At 28.8% G+C, this 24,679-nt stretch overlaps 1 protein-coding gene across 2 annotated transcripts; it reads right to left on the reverse strand.

Moving 5' to 3' along the window:
* Positions 1–7,137: 7,137 nt before the first annotated feature.
* On the reverse strand, positions 7,138–23,860 carry LOC107451406 (uncharacterized). Of its 2 annotated transcripts, none has more exons than XM_016067483.4 (3): positions 23,597–23,860; positions 9,349–10,387; positions 7,138–8,430 (listed from the first exon to the last, which is right to left on the reverse strand). In XM_016067483.4, exons 2-3 carry the CDS (start codon positions 10,380–10,382, stop codon positions 8,322–8,324), a joined length of 1,143 nt encoding a protein of 380 aa, XP_015922969.1. In that variant the 5' UTR covers positions 10,383–10,387; positions 23,597–23,860; the 3' UTR covers positions 7,138–8,321. The 2 variants fall into 2 exon arrangements, with proteins under 2 accessions (XP_015922969.1, XP_042897253.1); XM_043041319.3 differs by lacking the exon at positions 23,597–23,860 and adding an exon at positions 11,683–11,941.
* Positions 23,861–24,679: the final 819 nt, after the last annotated feature.

The following is a 24,679-nucleotide window of genomic DNA, read 5'->3' on the forward strand; positions in this document are numbered from 1 at the left end:
CAAAGTTTTGTTTTAACACTTTTGGTGCCAATCCCCTCCAATGTGTGATGAAATTCTTATCAACAGTTTGAGTCAATTAGAGAGATCAAGTGGAAACAAGATGTTTACTATCATCCAACTATTTTTGCACAAAATTTGAAATTTTTTTCCAACAATAATGCATTGTTTTTGAAATAAACTTATTGTTAATCTTAAAAGTTTAAATTGTTGCTAAATTAAAAAAAATATAACTAATTTTATCTTTATAGATTACATTTTAATGATAAAACAATTATAATTACCTGTACTTGGCTGGCAGTTAATGTATTGAAGGTGGTTATGCATATCAATTGTTTAGTTTAATTGCTATTCTTAGAAATAGCAACTTTAAAACAAGGTGATCTTTTTAAAATGAACATAAATACAAAATATTTATCTTAAAATGTCAACTTCTAGATTACATACAGGGTATTCGCGCACCTGGAAAGTCATGAATTTCAGTGTTAAACAAAATTTGTCATGATTTTAACTATTTTTTTAAAAAAAATCATGAAAAGTCATGGATTTAGGTCGCTGAAAAATCTTATTTTTAAAATTGAATGCCCCCCCCCCCCAATTTCATGTTGTTCCGAACATCTGAATTTGTAACAAAATCCCCACTCCCAGTCATATTTGATTAAAATATAAAATGTTTTTATCGTGCTCTTTAAAAATTATGGTGTTCTTTCAAAAAATGAAAGAAAAAACATTTCTAAAGAGAATTGTCTTTTAAACTTCTGTGATTTCAGAATTTTTGTTATTATTATTATTATTATTTTTTATCAATTTAAAATTTTAGCTGAAGCAAGCCAGTCAATGGCAAATTTTTTTATTTCGAAATGAGAACAGAAAAATCAGGAATATTTCTTTCCTTTCCGATGAACAAGAAAAGTATCTTTAGAATGTAATTCTGCAGAAAAAAGATTTAAAAAAATTATTTGCTTATGTATTTTTTTCAGCTGTTTTATTGCTTCAACTCTTTCTTTACTCTGTTTTTTTAAATTTAAAATCTATAAATATGAAGATTCAGAGTATAACAGTTTTGGTTATACCTGTCATTTCAATGAATGTTATTATAATGCTTTTTTAAATTTATTGTTGTGTTTTTGTCGAAGAAAATAGTAACTTCATTAAGTCATGAAAAATTCTTGGAATTAATCATGAAAAGTCATGTATTTGAAAATCTAAAATGTAGCAGATAACCAGTACATATTTTATAAAGAAATTGAATAATTAATTAAATAATTATTTTTTAAATGCATTGTTGCAAGCAAAATTATGTTTATAATGAGATATTGTTAACCTAAATCTAACTACTGTTAAGTTGTTCTAAGATAGATGTTTTATTGTTTTTATCATTATTTAAACAATGCTTATACTTGATAAAATAATGCATGAAAGAAGTTTATTTCTCCTGGGATGATTTTTTCCACTGTACTTGCCATTCCTATGCCAGAAGCTTGAAGATTAAATTTCTGAGTAAAGTTCAAATAGAAAATATTTTTGTCTAAAAAATTTAAGGTGCTACATTAAAATCACTCTTAAAATTCAGTGATAATCTTTATAAATTCAGTTCAAAAATTTATCTAATTCAGGTTATTTTTTCACCAATTTAATTACTTATGACTGCTTGATTTTAGAAGAAATTGCCACTCATTAGCAAAGTTTAAGGTATATTGAAGATGAACACGATAAAATATTATCTACCTGAAATTTTTTTTTATTTAGAATTGTGCAATTTGTTTTGTCAATTTTTTAATTGCTCGCTATATCATTACATTTTGTGAAGTTATTTCACCAAAGTAAACACTTATTTTTGAATAATATTTTTAGAAATACGTACCAATAATATACAAATGTATGATACCATTATAAAGATAGACTGCAGGAGAGAATATTTATGTCAAAATTAATAGTTTCATGTTGAATTTTTTTGTTGAAAATTTGAAAATAAATTTAATTAGTATTGTTTAAAATCATTGTTGCTTGTAGGATTATGTTTGTAGATTAGATTGCAGCATTTTATGATATTATTAATCTAATGATAACAATTGTTAAAAAAAATTATTAAATCCTATTTGATTCCAGAAGAAATTGTAAATGGGTAAAAAAATCACTAACATCTTTGAATTTCATCAAGCAAACCATCTGGCTTTATTTTTTATTTCCCCTTCCTCAATAGTAATTTGATATTTTGATAGCGTTTTTGTTTTTTTTCTCCTCAGATAAATATTCATTAATTTTGTCTCTTAATTTCATAATTTTTTTTATAAGCTGACTAAGTCATGGGACTAAATAATGATACTCATTTTCCTAGGAATGTATTTAGCAGTCCCTTCTTTACTATAAATTATTGATAGATTAAAAATTCAATTTTAAGTTGATTCAGAATAATGTTATATACCTAAAAAAATTCTAAAAGGAATTTTTTTTTTGTTAAAACAACACGCCTTGTCCGAGAGTATAGGCTTGAACTGGGGTATTCTGTATTTATTTTAGACGTTTTCCAGTAATATTCGTAGATAAAGTAAGATTCTTGATGTAATGGTTTTGCATATAAGCTCTTAGATTAAATTAAGAAATATATCTAAGCCCATCTGTAAACATTTTTATTTTATTTGAAATAGCAATTGTTGCGCTTGTTTTCTACTTACCAGGTGAACTGATCGACCAGGCATTAGCTACTTTTTGATTAATGTTATTTGATTTTTTATTATTATTATTATTTCTATTTACATATTTCTTATTTGCATACATTTTAATCTTACCTCACACACTGTGTGTGAAAATTGCGGGCTCGATATCTGCTTTAACTACATATGAATTATCAACTATTTTCAGTTTCAGATGTATATTTTTTACTCACTGTTTTCAATTTAAAAATCGCTATAGAAAAAAATATATAATAAACGTAGATCGGTTTAACCTGTCTGCGTGATCACTGTGTAACTGTGCCCTCAGGCGTAGCTACTCCAAATTACTCATAAATTAGTAGCAGTGCTTAATTTACGTTTACGTCGAGCTAGAGTTGTTGAATGGGCTAATGGTGACGGTCTTAGAACCATCCCTGAGAATGATCCGAAGACAAACCATCACAATTTTGATCCTCTGCAGAGGGGGAGGCTCCCCTGCTTCAATACCCCGACGAACTGCGTGCGAAGTTGCAGCTTTTTACGGTAGAAAAGTTTAATGAGGTTCGATATCGCTCACCCTCTGTCCCTTCACACAAATAAGTCGTCCACCCACTCACTGACAGCTACTTGACTGCAGTGTTCTACTGGGAACCGTCGCGCAGTGGAATGATTGTAAAGACACGGTTCCCAGTAGAACACCGAAGCCAAGTATCACTGACTGCGGTCAGTAAACGAGTGGGTGACCACTTTGATCAGCCTTCATAGGGACCGAGGGTGAGCGGTAAAGGTTCTCTTAAAACTGTTCTACCGTATAGTGCTCGACTTCGCTCGTAGATCGTCGGGCTACCAAAGCGGAGAAGCCATCTCCTCTGCAGAGGATCAAAATTATAATTGCATGTCTTCGGATCATCCTCAGGCATGTTTCCCTGACCGTCGCCAATAGTGCTACGTAAATAAAATACGTACCTACCATCTACTAGGGACCGAGTCTTTACAATCAGTCCACTTCAGACCGAGTTTCTAGCAATTATTTAATGCTACAATTCGACCCACATCACTTGAGCACTACGCTTCTTCAGTGACATTTTGTCTCCTACCTCCGTGTCTTTCGACCATCATCATCCTCAATTTTTTTGAATCGCAACGGCAGATGTATCTCATACCATTGTCAATTCCCCATTAGAACTGTGGGCCTTTGTGGTCAAGGGGTATTGCCTTTTCGCCAAACACTTCGAAGTGTGGAGGCAGGTTCGAATGCATTTTTCTGGATGTATTTTTGTGCTGTTACTGTTCTACTCTAACTTTTGAAACTTGTTTTTCAATTTGGTTAGGGTTTATTTTATAAACCTAGTTTTGTTGTTGTCGTCGTTAAACAAAGCAAGGCCATTAAAGCAGGGGGTGCCATTTATGGCCAAGAATTCGACTTCTGCCACACCCGTTTATAAGACGGATCCATTCATTCATCGACAGATCGTAATTTTGACCTGAACCAGATAACTATCTATCTTCATTTTAGTACCCCCAGAGGCATAATTTGTTATGGGAACATGGAGGATTTAGTAACTTGACGGATTTAACGTGTACCTGTCAACATTTACTACACGGGAAACCAGCTGGATTCGAATTCCCGTTCTCACGAACGTGAGTTTAGTGTCCTGCCAACCAGGCTATCCTGGCTACCGAGTTTTGTAATAAGCATTTTATAATTACTGCTTATGAACCCTCCTCAAAGAAAGGAGCATATAGCACGAATGTGAGAAGGGTAACACAAAGAAGTGTACTAATAAATAAGTTACTTTACTGTGGGATTTGAACCCTCTACCTTCACAACTTTTGGTGAAAGGACTATTCAGAAGTTGCATATATTGAGAATGTAAGTCGGCAAATGCATTATGCATGTAAATAAATAGATAGTGCCTAATACGACTTCAATAATTATAGAAACTGAAAGGTTTGTTGAATAGAGAGACTTGAAAAATGAAGTAGGCTTTAATTCGTAAGTTTTTAGCATATATATTATTCTTACCATAGATCTTATTTTTCTGAAAATTTTTCAAGATTCGTTATATCTTATTTTCCAAGATAAGAAAGCTGTATTCTGATCTGTAAATCCTTAATATTTTAATTTTATTCTTGTTTATAATTATTATTCAACAAAAATCGAACTTAATAATACATGTTGGATGAAGTGTGTCACGTTCATTTTTATTATTTCTATGCTTGTTTCTTCATGTATAAATGGTTTATTTATCTCGTGTGGTTTGTCCCGCAGTGGACTGATCGTTAAGACCCGGTTCCCAGCAGATCACCGAAGTCAAGCATCACTGGCTGCGGTCAGTGTGCGGGTGGGTGACCACTTGGATCAGTCTGCGTAGGGACCGAGGGTGTGCGGTATTGGTCCTCGTTAAACTGTTCTACCGTAAAGTGCTCGACTTCGCGTGCAGGTCGTCGGGCTACCGAAGCGGGGGTGCCATCCCCTCTGCGGAGGATCAAAATTGTGATGGCATGTCTTCGGATCATCCTCAGGGATGTGTCCCAGACCGTCGCCAATAGCCCATTGTGCAGCTTTAGTGCGACGTAAATGAACAAAACAAAACAAATCTCGTGTGGTTTAAATGTTTATCTGAAAATACTTGAGGGAAATTTTTGAAAAGTCAAATTTTCTGTTATTTAAACGTTATTCGACAGTATGCATATTTCATTTTCATAGAAATTTCGTTTCCTCAAAACAATTACTCTTAAAACAGTGAGTTTGATTATAACTCTTTTAATTTTCAAACCATTTTTAATATTTTTTAATTCTTAATTTAGACTTTATCATACAATTCAGATTGTGTGTGTATATATATATATATATATATATATATATATATATATATATATATATATATATATATATATATATATATATTTACTTTTGCGTTCTATTTAATGAAACATGTTGAGATTTGTAATTCAATTTTACATAATTTAAAACGTTTTTAACGTTTTCTTCAAAATTATTCTACCATTAAGGAGTTAAAAACAACAAAATAGGATCTTTCACTGTAAAATGCGATTTTTTTTTTTTTTCATCACTTAAATTTTTTTCCACTACCCTTGTAAACTATGACTCAAAATTTCACGAAAACATCTATCTCCACTTAGTTTTTCCACCGTAATTCCGATTTTATAATTTACAAATACTTCTATAAAATATCCAACTTGAATTTGTACCATAAAATAAAATCTTTTGAGTGAACAATTCTATCAACGGACAGAATTCTTTAATGTTTTTCTTCTTTTTTTTTTAATAATAATTTTAAAATGATTTCTCTTATTTAATAATAATTTTAATTTTTCGTAAAAGTCCTCATATTTCAAAGCTCTTTTAAGGTAAAGTTTTCTGTAAAATAGTATAATAAGTATTCAAGTTGCAGATCAAGAGGCAAACGTTTTGCATATATGTTACATTATTTTGCAATTCTTACAAAGAAAACCATACTTTTTCTGACATAACATTTTGTTGTTATTTTATTAAAAACAACAAAACATCTTTTAGAGCAATATTTTGTAATATGATATAACAAATAGGATAAACAAATTTAGGGAAACAAAAATTTTTGGTCTTTTTACGTAGATCCCACATTATTTTTCTAGTACAAAGAAACGCTACTCAGTTTGAATATAATATTTTGAAGTAATTTTATCTCAAGTAACGAAGTGCTCCTTATTTTCGAAGCAATATTTTGTATGATGATAAGTAAGCAAATTTAGAAAGCGAACATTTTTGTACTTTTATGTAGATCATATTTTATTTTACTACCAACACAAGGAAATCCTTTATATATATATATATATATATATATATATATATATATATATATATATATATATATATATATATATATATATATATATATATATATATATATATATATATATAATATTTTGTAGTTGTAATTTAACTTAAAATAACAAAATACTGCTCATTTTTCGAGCAGTATTTTGTGAGTTAATGTAACAAACTCTTAAGAGGCAAATCTCTGTACTTTTTTAGCAATGATCTAAATTTGTTTTACTACCAGTACAGTGGAGTCCTTTTTCTTTAAGATACAATATTTTATAAGCAGTATTATTTTCGACGCAGTGTTTTGTGTGATGATAAGTAAGCAAATTTAGAAGGCGACTATTTTTGTACTTTTATGTAGATCATATTTTATTTTACTACCAACACAAAGAAATCCTTTATATATATATATATATATATATATATATATATATATACAAAAACAATATATATATATATATATGTACAAAATATATATATATATATATATATATATATATTGTAGTTGTAATTTAACTTAAAATAACAAAATACTGCTCATTTTTCGAGCAGTATTTTGAAAGATAATATAACAAACTATTAAGAAGCAAACCTCTGTACTTTTTTAGCAATGATACAATATTTTGTAATTTCTATTTAAAGAAAAAGACGAACAAATAGATTTTTAAAACATTTATTTTCATTCACAAAAACAAAAACAGCATGTACATAGCAGTAATGAAATGATAATAGAATAAATAAGTACAACGCAGTACTCGGAACGTCTTAACAACAGTAACTTTCACACTATACGGAATGAGAGCGGGAAATAATAACAAAAATTATCAGGCCGTTCCAGAAAAACTTCTGGAAAATTTCGAAATATATTAAGTCTTTAAATTTTAAATAAAATTTCATTAAAGATCTATCAGTACTGCGCTAATGAGGAGATGAGTAATAATAATAATAAAAAAATATACTTCTATAATAGTCAATAATTGTTTATCAATTTCACTGAAAATTCTCTTAGTTTTTAGACAAGAAGAACATTCTTAAAGCACCTTTTCTGCATTAGCTGAAATTAATATTTATATTAAAATACTATGTTTAATTATTTAAAATACGTAAGGAATTTTTACAAATCAGTTTAAAAAGTACCCACTGAGAGAATCCCTACAAATTTAACTGAAAAAGTTGAAAGAATTTTTAAAAGGAACTGTCTACTATATATCTGGAATAAAAAAAAAAAAAGTTCGAAAAGAGACTGTACATTTATACATCACAGAATGTGACATTTGTTTAACTAGGTGATTAAAAGTCATTAACAGCAATTGCAATACTTTCGTAATTAACTAAATACTCAAATGAATAATATTTAAAAAAAAAACCACAAAATATGTCCTGGGTTTGTGGACACACATTCTCTCATTATAAGGAAGATATGATGTCGAAAATCGTAAAATAAGATATCATTATCAGATAAGATATTTTATCGATATCATAGCTGCCCTGGTAGCCTTTGCACTGGAATGTATAGATTTAAATAGTCACTATATAGGCCAAGAAGAGGAGTTCTGTATCTCACATTTTTATGAATTGTGTTTGGAGCAGGCAGACTGCTTAGAAGGTATTAAAAAGTTCCAGTAACGAATTTTAGTTGAATGCTTCGTGGTCTTAAGACCAATATATAAATCTAAATAGCTACAGATGATACAATAATAATATTTAGAAAGGATACGACAAAAAGCGTACAGAACGCATTTATCCATCTTCTTGGCCATGCTGACATTTGATTTCCTTTCAAGGTAATGTTCAATAAAAAAGTTTATCATACGTCGCGCGTTAAACTGTCACACCATCTTTCAGCACTTGAACATTTTCTTACATTTTCCAATTTCTGGTGATAATGCACCGGCTTTGAATACATTCATTTTGGGTCTCATGTTTTTGGGCATCAATTTTTCCAGAACCCTAAAAGAGAAATAATCATATAATTCAAGTACACTTATTTTAGATGTCATAAATGTCAGTGTTCTCTGAAAAAGCACTAAGGAATTTCACTAGCAGTTTGAGTCATGCAATATTAATCATTAAAATTCGTCATAAAAAAGTGCGCTTATTTAATGTCTTTCTGGCTCCCCCTATCACTGAAATTCCTTATTATCTACTCAAAGAGACTTGAAAATGTTTAAAATACATATTAAATAAATATAACTGAAACCTCAATAAGTTAGTTGGGCACAACTATTTCAACTGTGATGAAGGAAATTAGTATGCGTCAATTGCATGGCGGTTATATTCTGGAATCTTGCTACAATTTATATGACCACACTAGAAATCATAAATAATGCGTTTTAGAATTTATTTTGAATTTAGCATTTTTTTATTGACACTCTAAAGTAATACGATGCTGGACTCCGCAGTAAATGACTTTTGTCATGTTAATTACATTTTTTTAATACGAACTGCATGTAAGAGTATATGAACGAAATATCTTTCTTAAGGAATATCGAATTTGAAATTTGCTTCATTAAATTTAAATTTAACGAATAAGTTGCTTAGAAAATTATTCTTCATTTTAAACTAATACTTGTTGGCAGCATTTGAACAAATGAAATTTTTCAAATAAGTAATTGATAGAAAACAGTAGATAAATAGCGAGTGAAAGAGTAATGTTTAATGCTTTTAGAAAATTGTTATTAACGTGGATGAAAGCCTCGTGAATGTAAGAAATCAATTTCAGTGGCCTTATAGAAAATTTATGATGGAAGTACAAACTACTTCAATATAAACTGTCGGAAAACTTACATCTTGTTAAATATCACCCTTATCCTTAAATGCTTTAGTTTATTAATTGAATTAAAAAAGATAATTTTATAATGAACTTACAAGACAACGGCTCCTTTGCCTTTAACATCACTAACTGCACTTCCAAATTCGCAGATGATTCGGTTCATGCATTCTTCTTTCTCAACAGCAGTTCTGTACAGGGAATAATATCGTTCTAGCTTGTCTTTGTATTCGCTGATGAGGGTCAAAGGATGAGCTTGTGTGTCAGTTGACCTCTTGGTTCTACTTCCCAAGTTGCTGGTGATTGTAGGTACCAACATAGTCAGACCTGCCAGAGCTAGCATTGGCATGATCAAACTACCAAGACCATATCTTCTGCTAGGTTGCCCATAGCCTTGAGGTACTCCATATCCAGAAGTAGCGGCCTGATATTGGTTACCACCACCAAACCCAGTTAATTGAGCAGCATATTGGGCTAGGGTTGAAGGTTGTGCTGCGTAGTTGGCAACGGCTGCACTGCCGGCTGGATAGCTGCCAATTGCTCCTGTCGAGTAAGCTGAAGCTGGGATACCTGATGATGCGTAACCTGCAGGTGCCATTTGAGCAGCATAGGCTCCAAATGCATTACCTCCAGCTCCACCAAGTCCACCGGTTCCTAAGGAATAACCATTTGCAAGTCCATATTGGCTTAGTTGGTTAAGTGCTCCCACATATGATGCATCTTGTTGGTAAGCGTCACCACCTTGAGAGGTGTGGTAACTTGTTTGGGAAGAGTCTTGAGTTTCATAAGGTCCCGAGTTTGCAGGTGCAGTTGCATAGTTGTGGGTGGACGAACTAGCAAAGGCATTATCTTGACCTTTATCTTGAACTGGGTAATAGTAGTAATAAAGGTTTCCTTGGGATTGTTGCGGAGATTTGTATGCCCCGCCATTGTCGGATGAATCGAATGAAGCGCTGCTGTAGCTATTGGAAGATGCTGATGGAGAATAAACTGGTTGTCCTCCAGATCCTCCGCCGCCATTTTGAGGATCTTCTCTCTTAGTACTCGTGGGAGAAGATGATGATTGTGATGCAGGTGCGGCTGCATGAACTGCCACCACCATCACCAACAGGCCGCACCAAACGGAAATCATGACACCTGAAAATAAACAAGAACTACATGAATCTCGAGTTTTTTTTAAAATTAAAACAATATATAAATTAACTGAAACTCTTGAACTATGAATGATAAATTCTACTTCAATAAACTATTCATTACATTTTACTTTATTTTTTACTGTCATATAAATGTTTATTACTACATTGATAAACAACTAATGTATAAGAGTTTTGTTGAATGTTTCTATTCTTTAAATTCGAATCTTCTTACGTATTATATCATACTTTATTTATTACTTTTTGTCAATAAATTTCAGCTTATATCTTAAGATAAGAACAACGATAGATTTAAATTTTATCAAAGATGCGTTAGAAATAATCAGGAACACATTTAAATTTATAGATATTTAATGCTCAAATAAACACAAACCAAATATCTCAGAACTAAAAAAACTAAATATCTCAAATAAACGCAATTGACAATTAATAAATTTATTTTTTACCATAAAGTTATTATTATTATAAAGTATTGCTATTATTTCATAGAGTTATTTTATTTTATGATCTTGCAACTTCGCATAATTTTAATTTCTTTAAGTGAAAGCTCAATATTATCTTCAAGAAATTTTAGGAAAAAAAATCTTAATTTAAAAATTTTAAACAAGTAAAAAGATTTTGAATGTTTTTCGCATAAATTATTAAATATAAAATCAAATATTAATTATTAAATTTAAAAAACAGTTAATTTTACTACTTGAAACATTAAAAAAATTCAAAATATTCTTTTCAAGCTTAATAAATGTAACCAAAACGGCCATTAAAATGAAATCGATTGGCCGAATTAATCCCTAAGATAAAAAATAAATAAACATAAAACAAATAAAAACATTAAATTTTTTTCGAAGTAAAATAACTAAGGTAACAAAGAATTATTTGACATGGAACGCGCAATCGACTTTCAAACTAAACATGTATGACAAAAATCAGATTTAGCTTAAAACCTAATGGATTGAACGAGTTTAATCCTCTCAGTAGGAAAAACAAAAAAGGAAGGGGAAAGAAAAAACGCTCAATAAATATATGTGTTGAATTAATTTCAAGTTAAATCAATATACTAAAATTTACATTATTCGGAAATTAAATAGATTTCACAAACTTAAACACATCATAAAAAAAAAAAAAATAGAATAAATTTTTCAGAAAAAGCAATTTTTTTTAAAGAAAAAATAAGAACGAAAAAATTTCTTTTAACATGGAACAAAATCAATTGAACGAGTCTAACCCTATCAGGAAAAAAAAAAAAAAAAAAGACAAATAACCATAAACATAACCTACTTTCAGGCAACCAAAAATAAAGCAAGAATTATTCGTGGATAACCAAGTGCTCTTGAAGTTCTTTTTGAATGGGCACAAGACACCTTCGGAAATCTAAGTATAATTCAATGTCACGGTCGTCAAGAAACCGGTTCCAAATTACCCTCCCATCCTTTTCCCGTGACTGGGTTGGCCTAGTGCGCATGCGGTTTGTCCTATCAACCGAAACCGGGGTCTGGTCAACCGGTTTCTAGAACTAGGAAGATAGTTTACCAAACATGCGGATGTGGTCCCGTTACCTGGGATCAAAGAAGATGATGAAGGAAGAAGAAAAAAAGAAGAAAGAGGGTGAGAAGTGTTTTTTTCCTGTGAGCAATAATAACGTCTTGCTCTATAGACTGCTTGGCCTGAAACAGTGGACGAAAGACAAAAAATTTATGACTTAAAGGGTGATAGAAATTTTCTGAGGCCACCTGGGATGAGCTGATGACTGATTCGGCGAATGATTAGAATATTGATGAGTATGAAGCTTAATCCGAACTTTGAATTAAGGATATGCAGAATCTATGTTACAATTTAAATTTTTGTTTCGTATTACTATAAACATTTATGTTTTCTTTCTTCACGGCTACGTTTTATTGCTTAGTAATATGAATGAAGTGCTTCTCAAATGGTGGAAGGTTTTAGGATTCTTACAACTGATTAGTTAGAAGACTTCTGCATTTTGTTTTGCAGAAGTCTTCTATATTTTCTAAATATTTTGCTTCGTATTAATATCACATTTCATTTGTTAGTTCGAGTTTATGAGTTAGAACACCACTACACTCTAACACCTTATTTCATAACTGGCATAGAACAGCTGACCCTATTCTAAGTTAACGACTATCACTATTCAACTCCGTAGCCTTCCAATTTTGAACCCAACACCGAAGACAAGGGAACTCTTGGACCGAGCATTAGGATAAACTAGATTTCGTAGAGGACTTTTTGATGGAACTACGTACAACAAAAAAATCAACTGTATAAGGCTTATTAACTGTGTAAGGTTACAAGGCTTGATGGTTATTGATTAATTAATCAGGGAAGAAAATTTAAGAACGTATTTACTTCTAATATATTTTCAAAATTTGTCGATATAGCGTATTTACAAGCATATTTCAGTAAATTTATAATGCTATATGTATTGTTATAAATATTTGGCTTAAAAATATCTCAAACACGCAGTTGTGCCAAGATCACTTTTAGGTTTAAATATGTAGTTTATAATTTGAAACAATTTTTTAAATTTCAAATAGGTAAATGATTGTTCTATTTCGGCAATTGATGAATAAAAATCCATCAAATCTAATGATGAGTGTTATAGTAAATTATCAATAAATAAGCTAAAAGTTTAAAAATTCTGTTTATTTTTGAACAAAGGGTGTAATAAATATCAATTTTTTACTTTCATATCGAGAAAACAAATTATGTTTATTAACTAAGCAGTTTTACTTAATTCTATCCTGAAAACTTAGAATTAGAATATCTATTAGACTGATTAAATACCGTACATTTTGATTTTATTACCAGAATTATGCTTTTTCTTTCACAGTAGCGTAATTTAGCCAGAATTTTTTTCTCTATGAGAGATCAGAACCTATGAATAATTTAATATAATGAATGCTTTATTTTCCCCAACCATTTTCCAAACTAAAACCATATTTTCTATTAATACATTATAAAAAGCTGTGGTCCGTGTTGAACTATAATATTGCAGAAACTTAATACAACCATAATATGGGGATAAGTTGAACAATATTATTATACATTTTAAACTCGATTAAACGTTATGATTGTTTAAATAGAAGTGAAACATAGTTTATTTTAACAGTATATTAAGTTTGTAGCACATTTGAACTGACTTTTCAGATAGTGTCAACATCACCCGATTTTGGTGAAGGAGTTTTCTTTAATATTTTAAGTATTAGTCAATTTTATGCTTTTCTATTTTATTTTTAATTTAATATACTAGATTTAAAATGATTTTGACTGCCTCTACATCTAAGCAATTCAAACAAATAAGACCACATGTGTTAGTGCAAATAAATTTTTAAGAGCTACCAAAATTAAACTAATTGAGCTTAAAGATTAATTGATATTTTCTTATCGCAATTTATATTGTATAGAGCTAGAACATCCGGGTAGGCATCTTGCTTCAAATAAATAAATAAACTCTAAGAAACATACAATAAGAAAAAACTACTAATCATAAATGAGCTTCGAGAAAGAACAAGTTTTATGGTATTTTGAAAAAAAAAAAATTTAAGTTTCAAATCAGTTATGGTTAATACATTAGTTATAAAAATAGTGTAGTATTTCCCGAAAAGCATTATTTTATTCTATAACAAAGCTTTCTAAGAAAATTTCTAAATTACTACAATTTTTTAAGTATGAAATTAATTTTGGAAACAGCTTCATATACTAGCACATTTATAGTCTGGTTTCTTTCAAACCAACTAAACATATTCTGCCGTTGCTTCAGTTTTTTTTAAAATTCTTAAATGTTAAATGCTTTATTATTTCACTTGCTGCTTCTGGAGGTAAATTAAAAGAACAAGTAATTTAGCAATTTAAAATGCATTAAATGGTTAAAATTGTATTAGACTGGTTGGGTGCCTTCCTCAAAAAGCAAATAGCGCTAATGGCAATTCCAACCAGGATTCTTGCATGACCGAATTCATCCATGACAAGAAAAAGCGTGAACTGAAAAAAAAAGAAACTGATCGGCATGCCAAGAACAACATGACATAATTATCCTGTTTTTATGAATGCTCAATCAGGCGTGACTAATGTTTCTCCAACACATTTGCATCATCTGGCAGGTCGTTCAGCTTTCGACCGTGATCTTGAAAAGGTTACCTGTGTGTTCGAACTTCCCTTGTAGCACTTCAGATTCAAGAACTTCCGGTTTTTAATAAGATTAATTAGTGATTATCCTTTCCGGAAAATTGTCAGAAATGGAACTCATAATTATCTGAGAATAATGATCAATTCTGCTTTTGGACTTTTAAATAATTGCTATTATTATCGATTCAATTTTTACAGTTTGAGGAATCTAAAATAAGGTTCTATCTATAATAACTTACATATTTTATTTGAATTAGTAATCTACATTAGATTGCATGAGATTAGATTGCATAAGATTTGATTGCAATAGATTGCAGCGTTAATTTGATTGATTAACGAAGATATAATAGTTACTTTTAGTCTTGAATGAGTTGTTATTCAAGTTTTGCACAAAATAATAATTATAGTAACAATTTTTGTTCATAAATAATAATATTTATGAAAAAAAGGTTCAGTCAGGCATGATTAATATATTTATGAATACATTGATTAATACATCGTGATTAATACATTGATTAATACATCCCTTATACATTTGGATCAAGTAGCTCAGCATTCGACCGTGATCTTGAAAAGGTTATATGTGTTTCGAACTCTGCTTGTAGCACTTCCGGTTCAAAAACTTCCGGTTTTTAATAAGAGCAATAAGTGATTATCCTTTCCGCAAAATTGTCAGAAATGGAACTCGTGATTATTTAAGAATAATCGTTTGAGATTTTAAATATTCGTTTTTGTTATCGCTTTATTTTTTACTATTTGAGGAATGTAAAATAATGTTCGAGTCTAGAGTAACCATGCCTTTTATTTGAATTAGAATTCTACTGCAGTGTTTTACAACGTGAGTTTCGTTGAGTAAAGAAGATATAAGTTACTTTTAGTATTGAAGGACCTGTTATTTAAATTTTACTTAAGAAAAATTAAACCATTTTAGAAAATTAAAATTGTAAAATTTATGAACAAAGGTTTAGTTAGGCGTGATTAATATTTCCCTAACATATTTGAATTAAGTTGCAAAGCTTTCGACTATGATCTTGAAAAGGTTTCCTTGAGTTTCGAACTTCACTTGCATTTCAGGTTTAAGAACTTGCTATTTTTAATAAGACTAATTAGTATTTATCCTTTCCGGAAATTGTTAGAAACGGAACTGTGAATTGAGAATAATGATCACTTCTGCTATTGGACTTTTAAATAATTGCTTTAATTATCGATTAATTTTTTACAGTTTCACGAAATAAGGAATAACTACGTCTTTTATTTGAATTTGTAGTCTACTGTAGTGATTTACAACATAAATTTGACTTAGTAAAGGATATATAAGTTACTCTTAGTTTGAATAAGCTGTTAAAAACTATTTATTATGTTTTCCTTAATTCAAAAAATTTTCAACTCAAAAAAATCATAACAGTCTTTAAAAATAAATATTATAAAATTTATGAATAAGGTTCAATTATTACGAATAAAGGTTAAAATATTATGAATAAAGGTTCAATTATTATGACTAAAGACTCAATTAGACGTTATTAATGTTTCCTTAACATATTTGCATGAGGTGGCTCAACTTTCGACCGTGATCTTGAAAAGGTTGCCAGTGTTTTGAACTCCGCTTGTAGCAATTCAGGTTCAAGAACTTCCTGTTTTTAATTTAATTGATTCGTTATTATACTTTAGGGAAAATTGCTATTGAGTCATAATTATAATCATAATTATTTGAGAATGATGATCACTTCTGCCATTGAACACTTAAATAATCGTTATTACTATCGATTAATTTTTACAGAATCTATACTATCGATTAATTTTTACGAATTTAGAATGAGGTTCTAGTCTAGACTTTTATTTTGCACTAGCAGATTACTGTAGTGTTTTACAACGAGTAACCTACGCCCCTCTGAAGAGCGATTTGATTGGTTAAAGGAGAAATAACTTACTTTTAGTTTTGAATAAGTTGTTATTTTGGATTACCTTAAAAATTAATGAACATTTTTTAAAATTATATACAATTTTTAAAATGTCAGAAACTGAACTCATAAATACTTCAGCTTAATGTTCAATTGAACTTTGGAAAACCGTTATTATTATTATTAATAATAATAATTTTTTTCAGTTGGTAAAAACTGTAGAATCTAGAATAAAGTACTAACCCAAAATAACTGCGCTTTTTAATTTGTGTTAGCAAGGGTTTCAAAATCAGATCACACAGATCGGAAATCTGATTGGTCAGACGGAAATTTCTACTTGCTTTTAGTCTTGTATAAGTTATTTAGGCTTAATTCAGTAAGTAAAATATTTTTTATTCATAGAAATTATAAGATGTATGAATGATGCTTGATCAAGCGTGACTAATGTTTCTCTAATGGGTTTGCATTTTCCAGCCGGTCGTTCAGCTTTAAACCCTTATCTTTTAAAGGTTACCAGCGTTTTGAACTTCGTTTTTAAAATTTGGGTTCAAGAACTTCTGGCTCTCAAAAAGATTATTTTGTGATTATTTTTACTATTGAAGATTTGAAAAATCATTATTATTATTAAGAATAATAATACATTTTTTTTAAAATGGGCATTTTATGTCGACAGAACTCGTATCGATGAGTCATCGCTGAGATTCGAACCTGACTTACTTCATTGAGAGGCGCGCACTGTCCCATGAGCCATTAAAACTCAACTGTTTTATTATGTAGTGAGGAATTTTGCTAGAATATTGCAACATTTTGACAATAAAGTAAAATCGCAGTTTTATTTATGCGATGCTCAAAATCACAAGGCAATCGTTAAAAAAAATAAGAGCAAGTATGGAAAATAATTGTAAAATGTTAGGTAAAGTTGTATTACGATATGCAGAACTGCATGGCAAAAACTAGAATTAACGGATCTTAGAAGAATTAATTAGAAAGATTTTGCGGATAGAAGGGTGAAAAACTACAAAAACTGTATTGTCTTCATAAAAAGTTTTAAACAGTTAAAAATACGGACCCCCCCCCCAAAAAAAAACCCAGGTATTTTTACAGTGTATTTTAGAATGGGATGTTATGTAGGCTTAGGAATAAAGCATTATATTTCTCCGACACATTTCCATCTTCTGGTAGATAGTTCAACTTTTGACTGTCGTCATCATAAAAAGATATGAAATTTGTTTACAGTTACTTAGATTAATTGGCGTTTATTCTTTATGGGAAAATGTTTGCTTAAAAACTCATGAGACTAAACTCATAATTATTTAAGCTTAATGATCCCTTCTACTATTTAACTTTTAAAATTTAGTTATCACTTACATATTTTTTACAGTTTGAAAATTCTAAAATAAGGTTCTAGGTTAGAACAACTACGGCTAGAATAGTACGCGCTAGCAGTCTACATTTTACGAAAAATTAGTTCAAGTTTGACCCACAATGCAAGTTCAATGCACCCATAATAAAGTGCTAAATTGAACCTTATTTCTATTCAAATCAGATCACAATAAGCAGGGTTAAAAAGTGCAATAATAAGGTTCAATATAGCACCACATTAAGATTTCATCAAATTAGAGAAACATTATGGTCATATACGCTCTGAAATTTCAAACAGTATAGCGTTTCACAACGTGGAGCCAATGATATACAAAAAGAAATTTAATTGCTTAAATGAGCTATTACCACTTGCTTTGTATATGGAATAAATCGTTAGTTATGGTTAGTTCTGTTCATTAAATAACGATTTTATAAATTTTTTGTTTATATTTTTGTTGCATAATTACCTATAAATTGGAAAAATATATCTGAAATATATGATGATACGTATGAAATTACACTTGGAAACTTCTGTACCAAGATATTTTTTTTAACAGATATTAGATACTTTTGCATTTCAGATTTAAAATCTGTAATCGGTTTCTCTCTCCGAGATCTAGCTTTGTCTTTTTTATAAAATTTTCATTCTATTTTTTTTTTATCGAATTGTGCAATTTAAAGAAATTTTATTACAAGGATTCCCATAAACATTTTCTTTTCAAATTTCAGGAGAAATTTAGATATGTAATTAGATTTGAAACTGTATAGAAATTCATGCCGGAAATGTCGTCATACGTCGCTAGGAGCGCTTCGCTTTTTTAAACTCTTTCTTTGTTAAAATCGCAATAGGTAACTACTTCTAGTCATGTTCTACGGAACGTGTTTCTATCCAATTTTAATCCTGATGATGTGTCCTAACACCGCTTAACACACCAGTTTGTTGCCAAATTTACGCCACCTTCTGTTATATAAAAGTTTTTAACCTTGTACATTTCGGCAAAAAATAGACTGAAAATGTCATCTTAAAAAAAATCTGTAACTTTAGGAGCGAAACTAATTTTTTGAAATCCCTTTATCCTATTTTGGCAATATCAAATATTTGCATAAACGCAACAAAAGATTTATTACTCAATTTTGCCAATAGTTTGGCAGAACCACTAACTATTTAGAAAAAAAATATTATTTTATACGTAAATGACTATAATTATTTAAAAAAAAATAATTTGAGCAATAGTACCTTGAATAAATAAAATATCAAGTACCCTGTCGTAAATTTTAAAACACGTTGAACCTTAATATCACTTCATTTTGATGCATACGGTGCTATATTAAACCTTACTATGAAGCTTAATAAACTTTATAATACGGTTATACTTAAATTAAAACATGGCTCAAATTAACACATTGGTAAGCTATTTTTATAAGCACTTTTCTATTGCTTATTCGTTCGAGATTTCAAAAAGGCTATTTAACAGGTCTTCTATTTAACTCTCTAATTGTAAGATGATCAACGTAATAGGAAATGGAAGAATGTTAGTATTTTAACAAAAAGTCAGAAACTGTTAATTACCCACAAAAGAATTCTGGTGAAATTATCGTACTGAATGGTAAGGACATTTCTGGTAAAAAAACACCATAATACAGGCTAATAAAACCAAAATATATGGTATTTAAATCATTCACTTGGTAATTTTTCTATTCATATGGTAACGGTTAACTGGAAATTACGGTTTTCAAAATTATAGTTCTTATTTCCACATATTGAGTAAAAAATACAAAAACAACCAGTAAATTTAACCGCATAAATGGTTTTTATGCCATGCTATAAGGTATCCTGATAAAATTAACATATTTTAATATATTTACCGAATTTTAATACATTTACCAAATTTTATCATACATTATCAAACTGTATTTAATTGTTAATTTTTTCAAAATCATTATCAAAGCCACTTCGCTAAAAATTACAGAGCATTTTACTGTTCTTAGAATAATGTAACCAGCAATATGGTAAATTTTACCATATTCTGGTAATTTTTACCATACTTTTTATCCAAGTGTAATTAATCAGGATTAGAAAATTGATGCATTCGTCTTTAAATTAAATTCTAATAAACTTAATTTTTCCCCTGACTGAATAAGTCATGCAAGTTACCTTTTCTAACAATCTTATTTGAAAGTTTTAATTATAAAGTAATTTATAAAGTTTCCTATAAACTTTTTTGAAACTATAATAAAGTGGATCCTTACACTAAATTAACATTAATATCCAAATCATCTTAAAAGAGCATAATGATACAATTCAAATATAAAACATTGTACGTGACTTAAACTGCCAAAAGAATTATTCATAATAAATTGAAAAAAGAAACAAAGAAATCATAGTCATTTTCTTTTGATTTAAAAATGGATAACATTGCAGCACAAATAAGAAATTAGACTTTTAAAGGTTACATTATTTAAAAAAATAATCAGAACAATTATAACAATACAATTTTCACTATGACGTGATGGCTCAGTTGTTAAGGCATTGTATTGTCATTTTAAAAAACTGGGTTCGATCCCCAGTGGCGGCTTGAATACCCCCTCAGATCGATGGCTACCAGTAGAGCTGACCATATTGCCCCAATCATGCCATTGGTCACGAAATTGTGAAGCTTTTACCTCAATGAGCCCCCTACAACGGGCTGTTACCCTTACTCTATGTTCACTTTTCCTCATTGTAAAATTATAATTTTTGAAGATATTTTACACATATTTAGCTTGTATATAAATTCCTGTTTCAATTATCTGATGTAAGTAAAATATTAAATTTGCTGTAAGATAATTTTACAGCTACAAAAAGTTAAAAATTCTAGAAATAAATGCATCAGTAATGTAATAGTATCAATAAATCAAATTCACTCCAGTGAATTGTTTTCTAATAAATTTATCTTATAAAATTGATAGTGAAATGCAAAGATTTTTTTATTTAATTGTTAGGATAGTTAAAATATATTAAAGAAACAATTTTCAGAAAAAATTATCTTTATTTAAATAATTTCTTAAAGAATAAAAGCATTCCTTCAAACGAAATAAATTTTTTTTATTTCGATTTTAATTTTGTACATTACTAGCTTATTCAAGCGTTCGAAGAATTTCCGGCAACCAACATATTTTGAGAAAAATTTTAATGGTTCAAATTATTCACCATATTAAAAGCTTTTTTTTTTTCTCGAATAACAACTAATTTTGCAAATATAGCGATGATTTTGATTTTCTGTAATTATTTGTAAAATCTACATAAATAATACCTGAAAATAATTTCACAAACAAGACATTTCTCTTTTTATGCAGAAAAAATATTTAAAAAAATATCGAGAAATAAATTTAACGGCAGCACGATTGGACAATTATATAAAAATTATCATAAGTGTTAAGACAAGTACGAGAATAAATTTAAATTAATAAAAGACCGTACTCGAGTCTTACACGAGGACATTTAGTAAACTAATTTATGCATCGATAATATTTAAACTGTTAAACTGTTTAAACTGTTATATTATAATAAAGTGCTTTAAACAAAATCTATATGCGGATAAAATTATATGCATACGGAATTCGCGAGAAGTTTTTTTTTTTAACCATTTTGTACATTCAAATATCGTTTTGATATAGATAAATCCATTCATTAATATCAAATTTATAAATGATAAATATTAAAATTCTTACACAGAATTTTGATTTAAAATTATTTTGTAAAATTAAATAAAATTAAATAATTTTAAGAACTTTAATTTAAATAAATTGTAAACTTAATTAAATAGAATCCATAAGAAAGAGATGATTATTAAACTATTAGCTCTAAAATATTTTTATATACACGGAAAGTTAATTTTAAAGATGTGTATAATGAAAATAGTTTCTTCATAGTAATATTTAAAAGTAATTTAAGTACTACTACAAAATTTGAAAAAACTTTTATTCAATTCGTATAAAAAGTTTAATGATATACAGTTGCTTACATTTATCATACCAATCAATGATAATTAAGCTATCATAAAAATTTCCAAAAATATCAATTTTAAATTTTTAACACTTTTAGCTCAATAATTGTTGAAGGGATTAAAAAGGCTCATAAAAGGGGATTAGAAAAGTTCATAAAAGGAGTTTAAAAAAAGTGCATCAAAGTAGATTAAAGCACAAAAGGAGATAAAAAAAAATAGCACAAATACATTTTTAATGCTTCTTAAAGCTACATTTTAATACTTTTAAAACATAAAAAAAAAAATTTATTTTTAATTTTTAGATAAGATCTTGGTTGTAAAAGCAGGCTCTTACAGGCGATAAATTTAACTGAGTAATTTAACTCTGTAAAGTTTGTTTCTTTTTCTTAAGATGCTTCTAACTGAAAAAACAACTTTACGAACTATTGGTTAGTATCCGTTTCGAAACAGGGAAACGATATTTGACGCAAAATTCCGGTACATCAATTTATACCCTATTTATAACCTATTTATTACTTATAACCTCATACTAATTTATAAAATATTTGACAAATATATTTATGATTATCGAATTTACATAAATCAAATATATTTATGGTTTTTAATGCTTTTGATTTTCTTAAAACATATTCTAAATATCAAAAACAGACGCTTTAAGTTATTCCTTTTTTAAACATTTTTTTTTTATATTTGCAACAACAGAAAGATCAGTTATCGACCAATGTATGAATGATATGCATATAGATTACTGAAATATTTTACTTTAACAATAAATGAAAACAATTAAAGAGTTTCTTTTAGATAAAACTTAATGGTAAGTTAAAGAATAACAGACCTCACAGAACTTTATTAAAAGTTGACTCTTAAACTCTTACTTGAGCTACATTTACACACAGTAACTACTCCACATTAAATGAATTTATAGTTAAATTTAGGTCAAATTGAATGAATTTGTTACAACTAGCAGACTTCCATTGTATGATCTTCAAAGTTTTAAACTAACATTCATGCATGTAGTAATGGGTAATTCGAACTTACTCGTATTTGTTATTAAATACGATTTTAATCTATAATTATACTACTTCACATATTTTAGGATAAATTAATATTTTTCCTGATCTTATAATCATGTTTAGAGCTTTATTTAACTAAGATATAATTGTTGAATCTTTAGAAAGATTGCTATAAATTATTTATATTACAATCGTCTCCTTAGTTTGTTTATAGAACTAATCTTAATAAAATTAATATTCGAAACATTTCGACATCAGTAATAATATTTATAATGTTGTTGTTTTTTTTAACAATTTTAGTTTTTCGTAACATATTTTTTCTCTTTAATAATTTTTCTTATTCATTTGATTCTCGTTTATTTTTACTTTTTTTCTTCCTTACATATTATATTAAACTTTGAAACATTAAATTTTCTAAAATAGCTTCATCTTTGTTTAATTGAAAAATATATATTTTGATATATATATAAATCAGATTCTAGAAAGTATTCTACCTAAGAAATTCAGCAGGTTTTAAACAAATTGTTTTAAGCCGATTTTAAGCAAAAATTATTTTACACTATGATTGCGAAAATCGTTTAGCTCTAAGTTACTGTTTAATTTTCCTTCTTTTTTTAAGTAGGTGGAAAAAATTTAAAATGTGCTCAGAACATATTAGTCAACAAATGTTCTGTAAGCTTTGTTATTCTATTAACTTACCATTTTTAGAAATATCCAAAAAAATCCAAGAACACTTTAAGAGTAATCCAATAAATCCACATAACACAATCGTTCGTCAAATCCTACCTACCTCGAATTAAGTTTGAACTGTGTATTTTCAAAAATCAATTCTTTCTCTTAAGGTGCACGTCTTGTTCCTTCAAAGATTCAAAAGTTTTTTGTTGCACTTTTGAAGAGTGCTCAATATTATTTAAAGCGGCCTCGGGAATCTGGGCGGAGTTACGCATCACGTGGTCCATATACGTCATTCATTAAGGTTGTGAATAAATAAACTTGGTGGTCATTGGTCGGATTTGCTACCCCTGAGGAGGGACTTAACTGCCTTGCTCATATAGCTATAAGGTAGATACACGCTGTTATATTTTCGTGGCTATGTCCCTAGGCAATACGGATGTTACCTAGATTAGAAACGGGAAGATAGAGAAAAAAAAATAATATAAAGATTGCTTCATAGTAGAAAGAAAAAAAGATGAAATAAAAATGATCATTCAGGTTTCTAAGTCTGGCGATTTATCTTTTTGTTCTTTGATGAAATTATATATATATTTTTTTTTAATAAATTATGTTGTTATATATATTTTTTTAGTAAAACTGATTTGAATAAATTTAAGATATTTAAGGATGATTTATTTACCCAGAAATTTAGAATTTTAATTAAAATGTGTTTCGAAATATTTAAAAAAACAAAAAGAGATAAAAGGTTTAATATTATATAACAGTAGGAAAACAAACCTGTCTCTTTATAAAATTGAAAGTCTATCTACCAATGTTTTTATGTACTCTATAAACTTCTGAGCCGATGCACTTATTTGGAAAATGTTTTTTAGAATAATCGTGACTTCCCTGAAAATTGCAGTTTGCGCATTATACCGAAAAAGAAAAAAATAGAAAGTCTTCTGTTTAAATCCATTAGTACAGATTAAATTTTCCTTGATATTTTTTGTATGACTAGACTTGCCGATGTGATGCATAAACTGAGAATAATTTTAGATTTAATTTTTCATCCTACTACATTAATTTGTTTGCATACAAAAAAAAAACATTTTTCCCCTTTTTTTTTATTTTGTTATAAAAAAAACATTATTAAAAAATATTTTACTTCATAACCATCGTTGAACAGCTGACCCAATTTTGGGTTAACGACAACTAATGT

The sequence above is a fragment of the Parasteatoda tepidariorum genome, chromosome 3 (genome assembly GCF_982258835.1).
Source record: "Parasteatoda tepidariorum strain Cologne lab strain chromosome 3, Ptep-v5.0, whole genome shotgun sequence".
Classification (NCBI taxonomy): domain Eukaryota; kingdom Metazoa; phylum Arthropoda; class Arachnida; order Araneae; family Theridiidae; genus Parasteatoda; species Parasteatoda tepidariorum.